General features: G+C 41.5%; 1 protein-coding gene across 2 annotated transcripts in view; it reads left to right on the forward strand.

The window, feature by feature from the left end:
* The window catches only part of LOC139543754 (tetratricopeptide repeat protein 28-like), a 113,126-nt gene that overhangs the window by 66,658 nt on the left and 27,993 nt on the right, over positions 1-18,475 (forward strand). For both annotated transcript variants that reach the window (XM_071350133.1, XM_071350134.1), the window contains exons 8-9: positions 1,621-1,809; positions 4,141-4,237. In XM_071350133.1, coding sequence (XP_071206234.1) covers positions 1,621-1,809; positions 4,141-4,237 — 286 coding nt within the window. The remainder of the gene's footprint in view (positions 1-1,620; positions 1,810-4,140; positions 4,238-18,475) is intronic.

The raw sequence follows: 18,475 nt of genomic DNA on the forward strand, positions 1-18,475 counted from the left end.
AAGTAGGAAGTTTACATACACCTTAGCCAAATACATTTAAACTCAGTTTTTCACAATTCCTGACATTTAATCCTAGTAAAAATTCCGTCTTAGGTCAGTTAGGATCACCACTTTATTTTAAGAATGTGAAATGTCAGAATAATAGTAGAGAGAATTATTTATTTAAGCTTTTATTTCTTATATCACATTCCCAGTGAGTCAGAAGTTTACATACACTCAATTAGTATTTGGTAGCGTTGCCTTTAAATTGTTTAACTTGGGAAAAATGTTTCAGGTAGCCTTCCACAAGCTTCCCACAATAGGTTGGGTGAATTTTGGCCCATTTCTCCTGACAGAGCTGGTGTAAATGAGTCAGGTTTGTAGGCCTCCTTGCTCGCACACGCTTTTTCAGTTCTGCCCTCAAATGTTCTATGGGATTGAGGTCAGGGCTTTGTGATGGCCACTCCAATACCTTGACTTTGTTGTCTTTAAGCCATTTTGCCACAACTTTGGAAGCATGCTTGGGGTCATTGTCCATTTGGAAGACCCATTTGCGACCAAGCTTTAACTTCCTGACTGATGTCTTGAGATGTTGCTTCAATATATCCACCTAATTTTCCTTCCTCATGATGCCATCTATTTTGTGAAGTGCACCAGTCCCTCCTGCAGCAAAGCACCCCCACAACATGATGCTGCCACCCTGTGCTTCACGGAAGCCGCCCCCTTTTTCCTCCAAACATAATGGTCATTATGGCCAAACAGTTCTATTTTTGTTTCTTCAGACCAGAGGACATTTCTCCAAAAAGTACAATCTTTGTCCCCATGTGCAGTTGCAAACCGTAGTCTGGCTTTTTTTGGGCCGGTTTTGGAGCAGTGGCTTCTTCCTTGCTGAGCGGCCTTTCAGGTTATGTCGATATAGGACTCGTTTTACTGTGGATATAGATACTTTTGTACCTATTTCCTCCAGCATCTTCACAAGGTCCTTTGCTGTTGTTCTGGGATTGATTTGCACTTTTCGCACCAAAGTATGTTCATCTCTAGGAGACAGAACACATCTCCTTCCTGAGCGGTATGACGTCTACGTGGTCCCATGGTGTTTCTACTTGCGTACTATTGTTTGTACAGATGAACGTGGTACCTTCAGGCGTTTGGAAATTGCTCCCAAGGATGAACCAGACTTGTGGAGGTCTACAATTTTTTTTCTGAGGTCTTGGCTGATTTCTATAGATTTTCCCATGATGTCAAGCAAAGAGGCACTGAGTATGAAGGTAGGCCTTGAAATACATCTACAGGTACACCTCCAATTGACTCAAATTATGTCAATTAGCCTATCAGAAGCTTCTAAAGCCATGACATCATTTTCTGGAATTTTCCAAGCTGTTTAACGGCACAGTCAACTTAGTGTATGTAAACTTCTGACCCACTGGAATATGTGACACAGTGAATTATAACTGTAATAATCTGTCTGTAAACAATTGTTGGAAAAATTACTTGTGTCATGCACAAAGTAGATGTCCTAACCGACTTGCCAAAACTATAGTTTGTTCACAAGAAATTTGTGGAGTGGTTGAAAAACTAGTTTTAATGACTCTCTATTTAAACTTCCGACTTCAACTGTATATTCTTTGATGTGATCTGCAGACCCTGGGTAATGGTCCTGAGGAGGCGCGGGCGTACAGTAACCTGGGCAGTGCCCACCACAGCCAGAGAGACTTTGACAAGGCAGTGTCCTACCACACCCTGGTGCTGCAGCTGGCTCAAGAGCTGGAGGACAGGACTATACAGATGAGGGCTTACGCCGGCCTGGGACATGCTGCTCGCTGCATGCAGGTAGTAGACCACACACACACCAACTGTATACACAAAGATATACACACCAGTGCTTGACCAGTGCGCCGTAAAAGCACCTCCAGTTTTTGGGGAACTGCGTAGCGGCTCCTATATTAACTTCTACTTGGTACTCATCCCGGATCCGGGAGCACCCTCATCAGTAAAAAAGCTGACTAGTATAGCCTAGCATAGCGCCACAAGTAAATACTAGCATCTAAATATCATGAAATCACAAGTCCAAGACACCAGATGAAAGATACACATCTTGTGAATCAAGCCATCATTTCCGATTTTTAAAATGTTTTACAGCGAAAACACAATATGTATTTCTATTAGCTAACCACGATAGCAAAAGACCCAACCGCATATTTTCACAATTTTTTTACCGCATAGGTAGCTATCACAAATTCGACCAAATAAAGATATAAATAGTCACTAACCAAGAAACAACTTCATCAGATGACAGTCTTATAACAGATTTATTGTATAGCATATGTTTTGTTCGAAAAATGTGCATATTTCAGGTATAAATCATAGTTTTACATTGCAGCCACCATCACAAATCTCACCAAAGCAGCTAGAATAACTACAGAGAGCAACGTGAAATACCTAAATACTCATCATAAAACATTTATGAAAAATACATGGTGTACAGCAAATGAAAGACAAACATCTTGTGAATCCAGCCAATATTTCAGATTTTTTAAGTGTTTTACAGCGAAAACACAATATAGCATTATATTAGCTTACTACAATATCCAACCACACAACAGCATTGATTCAAGGCAAAAACCAGCAAAAGATATTAATAACTAATCATAAACTTTACTAAAAAATACAGGTTGGACAGCAAATGAAAGATACACTAGTTCTTAATGCAACCGCTGTGTTAGATTTTTAAAAATAACTTTAGTACGACATACAGCTTACGTTATAGCGAGACAGCGCCCAAAATCAGCGCCCAAAATACGACGACACATTTTCGACAGAAATACGAAATAACATCATAAATGGTTCCTACTTTTGATGATCTTCCATCAGAATCTTGTACAAGGGGTCCTTTGTCCAGAATAATCATTGTTTGGTTGTAGAATGCCCTCTTCATTTGTAGAATTAGCAGCCAACGCTAGCCATGTGGCGCAGCAGTGTCCAACTCACCATAACGCAAAAAAAAGAAAATCCAGAAAATCGCAATAAACTGATATAAACTGATATAAGTCGGTTTAAAATAACTAGTTTATGATGTTTTTAACACATATATCAAATAAAATCAGAGCCGGAGATATCTAACGTCTATAACGAAAGCTTTTCAGAACGCAATCCAGGGGTCCCTTTCGCGCCATGCTGAATAAAGGAAAGAGTGGTCGCGTCATTCCAACAGGTCTTGTTCGGCCTCAGATAGAGCTATACACCCCATTCCACCACTCACTGCCTATTGACATCTAGTGGAAGGCGTATGCAGTGCATGTAGACCCATAGATTTCATGCAAATTAATAGGATGGCCCTGGAACAGAGCCCCCGATTTCAGATCTTTCAGTTCCTGACAGGAAGTTTGCTGCAAAATGAGTTCTGTTTTACTCACAGATATAATTCAAACGGTTTTAGAAACTAGAGAGTGTTTTCTATCCAATAGTAATAATAATATGCATATTGTACGAGCAAGAATTGAGTACGAGGCAGTTTAATTTGGGAACGATTTTTTACAAAGTGAAAATAGCGCCCCTATTGAGATAAGGTTTTAAACAAAGTGGATTATGACCGGCCCGGATTCAGACATAGATTCTAAAAATTAAAAAAAACGTTGATCAAAGTGTAATGAAGGCGGGCTCTCCATTGAGTAGCAAATGAAAGTGGGCATTCATATCCTGATTCCGCTTTGTTGACGTTTATTTGCTGCTATTCTGTGAATCTGGTGTATTGTGTTTTCCTTTTAAAATATATTATCAATCACTTAAAAATCTACATGTCAGCCATGATCAGAATTAGGCCTACCCTTCAGCACATCTCTCTGTTGACTAACATTTACAGCAGCCTTCTAGCGTCAATACCACATTCATGCATTTTTATGGAGGATACATAGAGACGCCACCAATTATTGGTCATGGAAATTTGGTTAAAAATCCATCTGTCAAAAATGTGTACGAACCCTTAACAGTGACTAATCAGAGGTCGCTATGGCATAATGTCATTTGGAAATGTTTTGCGAACATAGTCTAATGGGAGCGGCTTGAAAAAAGACTACTGCACCTTTTTCATCACAAGTCAAGCACTGATACACATACACACACACACACACACACACACAGCATAACTCTCCATATGTTCTCCAGGACTTGGAGAGGGCAGGCCAGTACCACCAGCAGCAGCTGGACATAGCGGAGGAGCTGCAGGACAGAGCTGCACAGGGACGAGCTTCATCCAACCTGGGTAAGACATGATGACGGCGTCCTACACTCTCTGGCTCTCTCTATTAGACAGTTATCTGTTTTGTGTTTCTCCCTTGGGATCAGAAGGTTGTGAATTGGATACCATCACAGATACAAGAGCTGTCCCCCAATAGCCTGACCAGTAAATGCCACATCGACCAGCAGCATTAAGGAGAGACAGAGAGGCCAGGGCAATAGAATGAAGGACAACAGTATAGACCTTTTTACAGACAGTCCTGGGCAGTATAAACAGATGTTCTGTGTTTATTATCTAGATACAGCATTGTTTTGTTAGAGGGGTTTGTCCAATTCCCCTCTAGATCCCACAAACACCTCACCTGCTTTCAGCCCAGGTGTGACAGCAGGACACCAGAGCTGTGTCCTATCACATGACTGCACTAGTGCTTCTCTGGCCAATCAACACTCATGTTTTATTAATGAGGTTTAGGGTTCCGCGACCATGATGATATTTGAGACTTACTGAATCTGACCCCACTGCTGAGTGGACATTAACTTACCTACCTGTGTGTGTGTGTGTGTGTGTGTGTGTGTGTGTGTGTGTGTGTGTGTGTGTGTGTGTGTGTGTGTGTGTGTGTGTGTGTGTGTGTGTGTGTGTGTGTGTGTGTGTGTGTGTGTGTGTTCTGAGTGTAGGACTGCTTACTTACTTGAGCACCATGGAGAGATCTATTTTTCTTAGTCTCTCTCTCACTGTTTCTGTCTCTCTTGCTGTTCTGTTCTCGCTTTAACGATTGAGCGCTTGTTCAACTAAACAGCAAGCTAAACTCTTAACCACACTACTTCCTCCCAGGAACAGGCATGTGTTGCAATTGGGAGGTTTAATAATGTGGAGAAGTGTGAAACAGTGGAAACACAGGGCATATAGAAAAGGGTCAATATACAGGATAGCTGCATATAACATGTTACAGAATTGCAATGGAAGAACATGGAGGTATGATCCAAATAAGGTAAATAGGAGGTAAATACAGAATTACAATACAGACGGTAGATGAGCTAAACTACTTTACAGCAGGTTTGAGGCTAGTGACTGAATCACTTTACAGCCGTATAGAAATTAAACATAGCAATGTAACAGAAATGGCTTAACTAGTTAAACGTAATACATTTACTGGCATTGATAACATTAACAGGTTGGCTAAGATACAAACATATCAGTCAGAAAGGTTAGCTAAGTGGCTAACTGAAAAACCACTTGAAAGAACAGAGCTAGCATGCTAACTAGCTAGCAAAAATGCTAATAACCTGTCAACATGTTTAGAGTGGTAACCTCGGTTAAACGCCCACCTCAGAGGAAGTTGCCTCACCTTTAGAGAGAAATAGTAATGCTGTATTGTTGTAGGCACTAACTCCGCCATAGTTCGTTGAACAAAGCCTATGGGAAAATTCATGGATTTTTATTTATGCTAAAAATAAGGTCTGTGGTAAACACCTCGAAGACTGACGCCAGAGAGGAAGAGGCGAAGCGAGAGACAATTGAGTCAAAAATGTGTCTTCTCCAGCGGGTGGTGGTGTTTTATTTATTTCGCTCACCAAGCGAGGAGTTTTTGAATGGAGGTCAATGAGAGAGTGTCAAATTTGTACTGATATAAGTAGGACACGTGACATCCCGGCAACTTTGAGAAAAAAACACTTTATATTGAAGTTGTCTCGAGATGGCTATGCATATATATGACATATGGCTAGTAGCATAGCATCTCTCTCCATTGAATACAGGCGGTTGACAAAAACTCCCCTCATCGAATATTTTTAAACGTATTAAAATAATTAGATGTATCCACCAATCCAAAGAGAGGAATAGGTGGGAGCCCTCCGTTCTACTCTGTGGACAACGACCATTGTTAGGGTGGAGACATACAATAGCAGTCAAAAGTTAGGACACACCTTCTCATTCCAGGATTTTCCTTTATTTTTACAATTTTCTAGTAACAGACACATCTCAACATCAACTGTTCAGAGGAGACTGCGTGAATCAGGCCTTCATGGTCGAATTTCTGCAAAGAAACCACTACTAAATGACACCAATAAGAAGAAGAGACTTGCTTTTGCCAAGAAACATCAGCAATGGACACTAGACCGGTGGAAATCTGTCCTTTGGTCTGATAAGTCCAAATTTGAGATTTTTGGTACCAACTGCCGTGTCTTTGTGAGACGCAGAGTAGGTGAACGGATGATTTCCGCATGTGTGTTTCCCACCGTGAAGCATGGAGGAGGTGGTGTGATGGTGTGGGGGTGCTTTGCTGGTGACACTGTCTGTGATTTATTTTGAATTCAAGGCACACTTAACCAGCATAGCTACCACAGCATTCTGCAGCGATACGCCATCCCATCTAGTTTGCGCTTAGTGGGACTCATTTGTTTTTCAAGAGGATAATGACCCAAAACACACCTCCAGGCTGTGTAAGGGCTATTTGACCACGAAGAGTGATGGAGTGTTCCATCAGATGACCTTGGACCACAGAGTGAAGGAAAAGCAGCCAACAAGTGCTCAGCATGTGGGAACTCCTTCATGACAATTGGGAAAGCATTCCTCATGAAGCTGGTTGAGAGAATGCCAAGAATGTGCAAAGCTGTCATCAAGGCAAAGGGTGGCTACTTTGAAGAATATATTTTGATTTGTTTAACACTTTTTGGGCTACTACATGATTCCATATGTGTTATTTCATAATTTTGATGTCTTCACTATAATTCTACAATGTAGAAAATAGTAAAAAGAATTAAGAAAAACCTTGAATGAGTACATGTAGGTGTGTCCAAACTTTTGACTGGTACTGTATATATCCAAATCTCTGCTGACGCAGGGTACTAAAGGTGTCCGTCCGCATGCTTTCCAGCCGAAACAGTTTGGAAGAATTTGTGTATATGACGACATTTTGTGATGTTTGTTCATTTTGGACTTCAGTAAGTTCTTTTTGGGCTGTTCAGGCACACAGAAACATTTCGAGGAAAGCCAAAGTCGGTAGCCGAAGTCTACGCCCATTCATCGGTGATTGGTCAACAGTAGGGATTCTTCAGTCTGTTGTCATTCAACAAAAGACTACTCGTTTTCATGAAGAAATACTGTTAGATGTAAAATTGCGCGATTAAGATCTCCTCGGCAAAAACGTCAAAATTAATGACAGATTTCTTGAGTTATCTTAGATTAATTCGGACTATTTTGAGGAAGTGTATACTGGCTACAGCATCTCAAAATGGAGTACAATTGCCACTTTTTCTCGTTTTTCAAGCTGTCTTTTAAAGCTGCAATATGTAACTTTTTGGGCGACCAGACCAAATTCACATAGAAATAGATCTGTCATTCTCCTTGAAAACAAGTCTAAGAAGCGGTAAATCTGTCCTATATGCGCTATTTCTATGCTTCCCATTCTTAAGTTTAGTTTTTGCGTCTTTTACTACCAATATTATTGGTTATGGAAAATATATTTCACAGCGGCTTAGATGGTACACTATACATGCTTGTTTTGCCACAAACTGAAATTAGACAAACTATTAGAATTTTGGCAACCAGGAAATGGTGGAGCGATTTCTGCATAGTGCACCTTTAAGGGAGTGCAAGCACACTCGTTCGGGTCACCTAGACACCAGCCGAACTGAAGCATGCTGACGCCTTTATGCATATTCAGGATTTGGGTGTGGGAATGTTGTGGTGATTTCCACATGTAGCAGAGAAATAACAACAAATAAGGCACCAACTGACAGCTGTCAATGTAACTAGCTAGCATGCTATCCTTAGCTAGCTAATGCATGTTATGTGAGCACCATTTCAGTTAAGAAATTGTAAGTTAGGTGAAAATAATTATTGTCGAGAGATGAGTCACAGGTAAACCATGCCTACGAGTTGTTGACATGTTGAGGATTGACGTTTATCAGACTCTCAAAACCATTCATCTTGAGTGGAGAGGGGGTTCTAAAATGCAATCATATCACACAATTTTACTATTTATAAAATGGTCATATATTTTTTAATTCAGACTAGCTAAAAAATAAGTGAAATTGGACAAATTATCCAATGGATTATGATAAATTTGCTGGTAAAAAAAAGTGGAGGTGAAAAAACATTAGATTTGCACCCCCTATTTTAATTTGCTCCATGGCTCAGACAGCCAAGTGTAGGCTATAGTGAGAGACGGAAGAGGAAGCGAGACACACCACAGTTTTTTTCTGGTTCAATGAAAGTCAATGAACTAAGTAAACCAGACCCAGCTGATATTGCATTGGTGTCTTTGGGAGACCCACCGCGTTAAGGAGACCGGAACTCACACATTTTTGCAATGGTAAACGGCCTGAGTGAACTATCTTCATTCATCAACCATCTTTGAGGTAGCCAAATACACTACATGACCAAAAATATGTGGACGCCTGCTCGTCGAACATCTCATTCCAAAATCATGGTCATTAATATGGAGTTGGAGTTACCTTTTACTGGAACTCTCTTGACCTAGCCCGAACCATGAAAAAACAACCCAGACCATTATTCCTCCTCCACCAAACTTAGCACTATGCATTAGACAGGTAGCGCTCTCCTGGCATCTGCCAAACCCAGATTTGTCCATCGGACTGCCAGATGGTGAAGCGTGATTCATCACGCCAGAGAGCGTTTCCACTGCTCCAGAGTCCAATGGCGGCGAGCTTTACACCAGTCCAGCTGACACTTGGCATTACGCATGTTGATCTTAGGCTTGTGTGCGGCTGCTCGGACCATGGAAACCCATTTCATGAAGCTCCCAACGAACAGTTATTTTGCTGACATTACTTCCAGAAGCAGTTTGGAACTCGGTAGTGAGTGTTACAACCGAGGACAGACCATTTTTTATGCACACCACCACTTTGCGGCTGAGCCGTTATTGCTCCTAGACATTTCCACTTCATGTTAACAGCACTTGCAGTTGACCAGGACAGCTCTAGCAGTGCAGAAATTTGACGAACTGACCATCTTATGATGGTGCCACGTTGAAAGTCACTGAGCTCTTCAGTATGGGCCATTTTACTGCCAATGTTTGTCTATGGAGATTGTATGGCAGTGTGCTCGATTTTAAGTAACGGGTGTGGCTGAAATAGCCGAATCCACTAAGTTGAAGGCGTGTTCACATACTTTTGTATATATAGTGTATTATCTGTTATATATATTTTTTTAATTTTAAATTTTTATTTCACCTTTATTTAACCAGGTAGGCAAGTTGAGAACAAGTTCTCATTTACAATTGCGACCTGGCCAAGATAAAGCAAAGCAGTTCGACACATACAACAACACAGAGTTACACATGGAGTAAAACAAACATACAGTCAATAATACAGTAGAAAAATAAGTCTATATACAATGTGAGCAAGTGAGGTGAGATAAGGGAGGTGAAGGCAAAAAAAGGCCATGGTGGTAAATACAATATAGCAAGTAAAACACTGGAATGGTTGATTTGCAGTGGAAGAATGTGCAAAGTAGAGATAGAAATAATGGGGTGCAAAGGAGCAAAATAAATAAATACAGTAGGGAAAGAGGTAGTTGTTTGGGCTAAATTATAGATGGGCTATGTACAGGTGCAGTAATCTGTGAGCTGCTCTGACAGCTGGTGCTTAAAGCTAGTGAGGGAGATAAGTGTTTCCAGTTGCAGAGATTTTTGTAGTTCGTTCCAGTCATTGGCAGCAGAGAACTGGAAGGAGAGGCGGCCAAAGGAAGAATTGATTTTGGGGGTGACCAGAGAGATATACCTGCTGGAGCGCGTGCTATAGGTGGGTGCTGCTATGGTGACCAGCGAGCTGAGATATGGGGGGACTTTACCTAGCAGGGTCTTGTAGATGACCTGGAGCCAGTGGGTTTGGCGACGAGTATGAAGCGAGGGCCAGCCAACGAGAGCGTACAGGTCGCAGTGGTGGGTAGTATATGGGGCTTTGGTGACAAAATGGATGGCACTGTGATAGACTGCATCCAATTTATTGAGTAGGGTATTGGAGGCTATTTTGTAAATGACATCACCGAAGTCGAGGATTGGTAGGATGGTCAGTTTTACAAGGGTATGTTTGGCAGCATGAGTGAAAGATGCTTTGTTGCGGAATAGGAAGCCAATTCTAGATTTAACTTTGGATTGGAGATGTTTGATGTGAGTCTGGAAGGAGAGTTTACAGTCTAACCAGACACCTAGGTATTTGTAGTTGTCCACATATTCTAAGTCAGAGCCGTCCAGAGTAGTGATGTTGGACAGGCGGGCAGGTGCAGGCAGCGATCGGTTGAAGAGCATACATTTAGTTTTACTTGTATTTAAGAGCAATTGGACGCCACGGAAGGAGAGTTGTATGGCATTGAAGCTCGCCTGGAGGTTTGTTAACACAGTGTCCAAAGAAGGGCCAGAAGTATATAGAATGGTGTCATCTGCGTAGAGGTGGATCAGAGACTCACCAGCAGCAAGAGCGACATCATTGATGTATACAGAGAAGAGAGTCGGTCCAAGAATTGAACCCTGTGGCACCCCCATAGAGACTGCCAGAGGCCCGGACAACAGACCCTCCGATTTGACACACTGAACTCTATCAGAGAAGTAGTTGGTGAACCAGGCGAGGCAATCATTTGAGAAACCAAGGCTGTCGAGTCTGCCGATGAGGATGTGGTGATTGACAGAGTCGAAAGCCTTGGCCAGGTCAATGAATAAGGCTGCACAGTATTGTTTATCGATGGCGGTTAAGATATCGTTTAGGACCTTGAGCGTGGCTGAGGTGCACCCATGACCAGCTCTGAAACCAGATTGCATAGCGGAGAAGGTATGGTGGGATTCGAAATGGTCGGTAATCTGTTTGTTGACTTGGCTTTCGAAGACCTTAGAAAGGCAGGGTAGGATAGATATAGGTCTCTAGCAGTTTGGCTCAAGAGTGTCCCCCCCCCCTTTGAAGAGGGGGATGACCGCAGCTGCTTTCCAATCTTTGGGAATCTCAGACGACACGAAAGAGAGGTTGAACAGGCTGGTAATAGGGGTGGCAACAATTTCAGCAGATCATTTTAGAAAGGGTCCAGATTATCTAGCCCGGCTGATTTGTAGGGGTCCAGATTTTGCAGCTCTTTCAGAACATCAGCTGACTGGATTTGGGAGAAGGAGAAATGGGGAAGGCTTGGGCGAGTAGCTGTGGGGGGTGCAGTGCTGTTGACCGGGGTAGGGGTAGCCAGGTGGAAAGCATGGCCAGCCGTAGAAAAATGCTTATTGAAATTCTCAATTATAGTAGATTTATCGGTGGTGACAGTGTTTCCTATCTTCGGTGCAGTGGGCAGCTGGGAGGAGATGTTCTTATTCTCCATGGACTTTAGTGTCCCAGAACTTTTTTGAGTTTGTGTTGCAGGAAGCAAATTTCTGCTTGAAAAAGCTAGCCTTGGCTTTTCTAACTGCCTGTGTATATTGGTTTCTAGCTTCCCTGAAAAGTCGCATATCACGGGGGCTGTTCGATGCTAATGCAGCATGCCATAGGATGTTTTTGTGTTGGTTACGGGCAGTCAGGTCTGGAGAGAACCAAGGGCTATATCTGTTCCTGGTTCTACATTTCTTGAATGGGGCATGTTTATTTAAGATGGTGAGGAAGGCATTTAAAATATATATATATATATATTGCTCAGCTCAGTCATGACTCACAAACTTTGCAGGTGTTTCTGATGAATAAATAATGCCATTCTGGTGGGTGGTACCATTAAAATAAAACCCAGCTCTGATAAGAAATGTAGGCTGAAAATAATTTGCACATCATCTCATAGGAAAAGACACATAAAACACACATTCGGATTTGGCACTTCAAGCCCAAATATATCAAAGCCTACTTTGACTAAAACAATGACATATTGACTTACATCTTCGTGCAACATCATGGTTATGCTGTGGCAATTGTCTTTCAGCTCGAATTTTTACTAGTGTGGGCATTTAAATGACATAACAGATTAATAGTACTCTGCATATAAACAATATTTACTCTTTCAGCTAGTGGCTGAATTACTTAGACTTAGATAGAAATGAATTATCCCACTGGGCACAGACGTCATTTCAACATACTGTTGAGAGTTAGAATAGTAGAATACACAATCTGCATTTTTGAAATGTTGCTGTGCATCAGCAGTTTCTCTGTTATGTCAGTCACTGACAGTCACTCAATTAACCCATGTCAGCTAAAACATTTTACATTGATAAGTTAGTCTAGCGGACAGCTTTCTAAACTTGTAGTAATCATGGTCGAATTACCAACTGCGGGCCACCATTGATTTTGTTAGTCACTCTCACTCAGATATCATATTAAAAACTGCAAACATTTCTCTTCACCCTATGGCAACATTTGTAGATTTGCATGAAATTAGTTATTATATTGCAAAATCCCTCCGCCCCATGGTAAAATGTGTAGATTTGCAGCAAACTTTCTTTAACTGCAACATGTTCTCTACACCCAATGGCAAAATGTGTAGAATTGCAGGAAATTAACTCTAAAATTAAAAAATGTATCTCTGCTGTCAAGAGGGGCTAAAAGGTTTTGTCACTTAGGGCCCCCAAAAGGCTAGGGCTGGCTCTGATTACATGCATGGGTATGGATGTGGGCACGCAGACACGCAAGCCACTGCGGCCCCTCATGATGAGTTCAGATTCTTTTGTGGCCCCCACCCCCATCAAAGTTGCCCGTCCAAGGATCCCATTTCACACTTAGCTTACTGAATAAGTCGCCTCTCTTTTTCACACGCACACATCATCATCATACACACGCGCATGCACATACTCGCATCGTCGCACAAAGTTCAGTTCCCGAAATGTATAGACTGCCAGTGCCACTAACCAGGTTTCATCCAACCTTTTTATGTGAGTAAAGTACATGTCAGATAAAAACATGTCACAACAGGCCTGATGGAAACAGCTAATTTGTATGGATTCTTTTTTATTTGTTCTCAGAATTAGACCCTCAATATGTATTGGAAAGGAGCATCAAGCTCATCACCGTGCACTTTCACCACCCTGTGAAATTCATCATAACTTATTTAATCCGTAGCCTAATAAACTGCATGCTTTCCCAAGTCATAGTGGGAGGCTAGGCTCAGGTCTGGAGAAGATAGAATTTTCCCTCATGCCTCACTGAATTGTTAACAGACTTCATGTCTGTGACAGAGATGCCTATGTAGTGAATTGTGCATAGGCTTAGCAAATTTGTGACTGTCTGAAGAGTGCAATGACAGCTCAGAAGCAAACATTATTTTATAGGCTATACTGGAAGGGTTTCCTGTAGGGTTTATTAACTGCATTCGGGTTGCCTGTGCAGTCCGGCAGTGTCAATTACGCATGTGGTTTGGATTTATAGCGACTTTGTGTGAAGTAAATACCCTAGGCTAAAGGTTTCAATGCGAGAACCTGATTGGAAAATGTGCTATTTTATTTGTTGGTGAGCTGCTGCTGCTGCGCATGTTGTGTGTTCTGTGGAATTGCATTAGTGTGACATTGGGGGAGTGTGGTAATTTCCCGGGTCTTTTTTGAGGAAATGTGAAGTGTTCCCGGGACCCATGTTAATCCCTATTCCTGATCCTCTACTTTTCTCTGGAGCTCTGGTTGAACCTTGGCATCAGGGTCTGGCACAAGATGAAGCACATTGTGAAGTACACATTTCACCTCGCCGACTCAGGTATTCGAACCAGCGACTTTTCAGTTACTGGCCCAACGCTCTAACTGCTACGCTACCTGCCGCCCTACCTGTAGTTCTGGACCCAAACACAGCTGCATGCTCTCTCCATCTCTCAGAGGATCTGACCAGCCTAAGAATGAAGGCTGTTGGTAAGAGTCTTCCAGACAACCCAGAGGTTTGTCAGTTACCCTGACGTCCTGGGCTCAGAGGGATTCACCACAGGGATTCACAGCTAGGAGGTGGAGGACAATGACGACTGTGGTCAAAGAGTCCATTAGCAGGAAAAACAGCTCTCAAAAAAGCTATCAGGATAAAACCATGCTGTACTTCCGAAGTTTCCCCTATATGCATTTAGCAGCGGCACACCACGGCGCACTACCAGTAACCAACATGTTTGTGTACATTTAGTAGGACCTTGAAAGTGCTACAGTACCTTTATATAAATAACCTACTATTCACTTCTGTTACATCAGGGCTGTGTTTAGGCTGGCAGAAAGTAGCTAACGTTCAATTGAATGGAAACAGCCCAGGGCCCGGTTTCCAAAAAGCATCTTAAGGCTAAATTCACCATTAGAACCTTGGTAGGAGCATTGTTAAATCTCAGAGCTGTTTCCCAAAAACATACTTATGAAATGTTCCACTTGAAAACGGTTGTAGTCTAATGCTCCGGACACATTGTGACGTGTTTCATTACGCCGTATGTCATCTTCACTGAGTCTTGCCCCGCTACTGAGCGGATAAGTGTAGTGTTTGTAACACCAGATGGAGGTCTCGTCAGAAATCGCATTTATTTTGGGAAATTGCAAAATATGACCTTTTCATTCAAAACAGGATACATGTATTGTTTCAGATGATAATAAAATATGTTTTGTTTAGTAACTTTTCTACAAGTTGTTTCTCTAAATTTATAGCAAGTCAAGCTAGCTTGCACTGCAGAGCAGATAGCTAGCAGCTAGACTAGGTTGAAGACACCACTGTAGCTAGCAACCACCACCTAATAATTATCATAAAAAACTAATGTCATTACCATCACAATAAACTTAAATGGGAGGCAATAGTCGTATAATATATTTTGGGAAAAAGAAGGGAAGCACTGCTAAGGTACACAATAGTAGGTTTTGGTAGACAGAAGATGCTCTTTTGTAAAAGGGGTACATTTGTCATCAAAAAGCAAGAAAAACCAAGGCAATCTTCACATAATTAATGAAAGTGCCTTTATTTGTTGTGTATATGTTCAATGAAACAAAGATTTAAAAACTGATGCGTTTCGGCTGCATGTCAGTGAGTACAAAGATACGATGTCTTTTGCATTTTCCAATCAACCCTGAAGTGCATTTGGATAGCATACCTCTCACTTTTGAATGTATAGTGTTGTTTACTAGGTGTTGTCCAATTAATTATAACTATTGGCTGTTCTGTGACCATGCTTTGTCACATTACAGCTTTGTTCAAAAAGACATTGTATCATTGTACTCCCCGACGAAGGCCATTCGGCCTAAACGTGTCAAGAGTTTTAAAATCTTTGTTCCATTGAACATGCCATAAAGGCATTTTACTTAATTATATGAGAAGTTCCTTAGTTCTCCTTTCTTGTTAAAGTCATATACAGTAATTGTCTTAACAGCCAATGTATATTATTTAATATTACTATTAAAATAATCACATAGGAATTGGTAATTGTTGCTAGTTATCCCATGAAGCCATCACCAAAAATCTTCTGCTGTGGTTTGGTAACTTCCTGTTCTTTGACAGACTTTGGCTGGATTAAAGACGACGCAAAGTTTGGAAAATGTCAAAGTATGCAGCATCCATCTTGCACCGGAGCCTTCAACCACAAGGGGGCGATGCGATTCCACTCCGTTGTTGACGTCCCCGTTGACATGCATGACATCCGGCGCAACGTAATGGAGTGCTTAGGGATAATGTGAACTAGGCTTAAAGGGCAACTCCACCACTTTTCAACCTCAATTTTATTATCTCCCGCACAATACATACATTATGTGAAAAAGTTTTGTAGAAAACAATATAAAGTTTAAAAGTTCTACCATCAAAAGTTACAACATCTTAAAAAGTGATTTTCAAACACTATGAGATTCCCGGGGATGTGGGGAGCAAGAAAATACCCTCCCCTGGGCTAGAAACTCGTTGCAGGTTTTGAAAATCACAGTTTTTTTACTTTGATCCTACCCTGTGATGTCAGAGAAGCATTTATTTTTTTACTTTACCTTTTAAAGCACAGATCATAGAAAAGCGCTGTTTTCACATATACTGAGTGTACAAAACATTAGGAATACCTTCATAATATTGAGTTGCACCCCCTTTTGCCCTCAGACCAGCTTCAATTCGTCGGGGCATGGACTCTACAAGGTGTCAAAAGTGTTCCACAAGGATGCTGGCCCATGTTGACTCCAATGCTTCCCACAGTTGTGTCAAGTTGGCTGGATGTCCTTTGGGTGGTGGACCGTTCCTAATACACATGGGAAACTGTTGAGCATGAAAAACCTGGCAGCATTGCAGATCTTGACACAAACTGGTGCGCCTGGCACCTACTACCATACCCTGTTCAAAAGCACTTAAATATTTTGTCTTGCCCATTCACCCTCTGAATGGCACACACACAATCCTCGTCTCAATGATTAAAAATCCTTCCTTAACCTGTCTCCTCCCCTTCATCTACACTGATTGAAGTGGATTTAACAGGTGACATTAATAAGGGATCATAGCTTTCTCCTGGATTCACCTGGTCAGTCTATGTCATGGAAAGAGCAGGTGTTCCTAATGTCTTGAACACTCAGTGTATGTAGACACTACTTTGGTGCTGGAGATGTTGAATATGGGTTGAAAAGTGACAGAATTTCCCTTTAACGCCTGCCTCAGACCACTCATTGAAAGCTACGATGCATTTTTTGCCCTTCCGCATCTCACTTTCAACACAGAAGATCTCCGCTAAACATAGAAGTTCACCTCCGCTAAATAGTGTTTATTTGTAGTCAACTTCAAATACAAAGTTGCCAATGTCTTTGCAATTATTGCAAACAATCAAAGAATAAAAAGATGCTTCATATTAAAACTGAGATGAATACCTACAGCAGGGGTACTCAACTCTTACCCTACGAGGTAAGATCATTAATTGCACACAACCTGGTGTCCCAGGTCTAAATCAGTCCCTGATTAGACGGGAACAATGAAAAATGCAGTGGAACTGGCTTCAAGGTCCAGAATTGAGTTTGCGGAACCTACAGTATAGGCCAAAGGCCTATATATTTCAATGATATTGAAATCCAATTTATGTTCATTCAATTGAGTTTTATTTGGCTATTTAGCTACTGTCCAATTTTTTCCTCAATATATTTAATGATGTGTAGCCTAAAGTGCGCAATAATGTGCCAAATCTTGATTTAGTGCATTATTATAGGGTAAGTATTAGAATAAGCCGCCTCAATATTTGCAACCATAGTCGATAATATCTCTATAGAAGCTGATACATCATCAGTATTGTGGAAAAAGTCTAACGTTAAGGTAAGATTTGAATGGAGAAAGGTGACCCGAGAGCAGATTATTTGTTTTTTTCACCCCCGCCAGTGGTGGAAAAAGTACCCAATTGTCATACTTGAGTATAAGTAAAGATGCCTATATAGACAATGACTCAAGTAAAAGTGAAAGTCACCCAGTAAAATACTACATGAGTAAAAGTCTAAAAGTATTTGGTTTGAAATATACTAAGTATCAAAAGTAAAAGTAAAAGTATAAATCATTTCACATTCCTTATATGAAGCAAACCAGACAGCACCAATTTATTATAATTTTTTTTTATGGATAGCCAGGGGCACACTCCAATATTCAGACATAATTTACAAACAAAGAATTTGTGTTTAGTGAGTCCGCCAGATAAGAGGCAGTATGGATGACAAGGGATGTTCTCTTGATAAGTGTGTGAATTTGACAATTTTACTGTTCTGCTAAGCATTTGAAATGTAACAAGTACTTTTGGGTCTCAGGGAAATAGAGTAAAAAGTACATTATTTTCTTTAGGAATGTAGTGAAGTAAAAGTTGTCAAAAATGTAAATAGTAGAGTCCAAAAAAAAACAACTTAAGTAGTACTTTAAAGGATTTCACACCACTGGCCCCTCCTTGCTAGTTAGCGGGAACAATACCGGTAGACAGTGTCCGCCTGCCAAACACCTGCCCTCACCGTCGTTAACCGAACTGCGGGGAAATCGTGCCCGACAGGTGGGGACTAAGGACACAGTCTACCGGTTGCTAGGGGGAGAGCTAGCTAACTAGCTAGCTTGCTAATAGCGACAGTGTGCTAGCTTGCTAGTTAGATAGCTAACACATGATGCTACCCCCGCCTCCCACATGCTGTGTACAGGAGAAAACCGTGCCCGACAGGCGGGGACGAAGGGCGGAGGCTAGGGTGACACTTTCTACTCGCCCCCGCCTTCCTTAGTCCTCCTAGGATTAGCTGGCTAAGCTAGCACAATTCCCACCTCGGTCCCGCCTGCCAAACACCTGCCCTCGCCATCGTGAACAGAACTGCAGAAAACCATGGCCGACAGTCGAAAGCGAAGGACACTGTCTACTGGTGTACGGTTAGCTAGCTACCAT

This window comes from Salvelinus alpinus, chromosome 18 (assembly GCF_045679555.1).
Source record: "Salvelinus alpinus chromosome 18, SLU_Salpinus.1, whole genome shotgun sequence".
Classification (NCBI taxonomy): domain Eukaryota; kingdom Metazoa; phylum Chordata; class Actinopteri; order Salmoniformes; family Salmonidae; genus Salvelinus; species Salvelinus alpinus.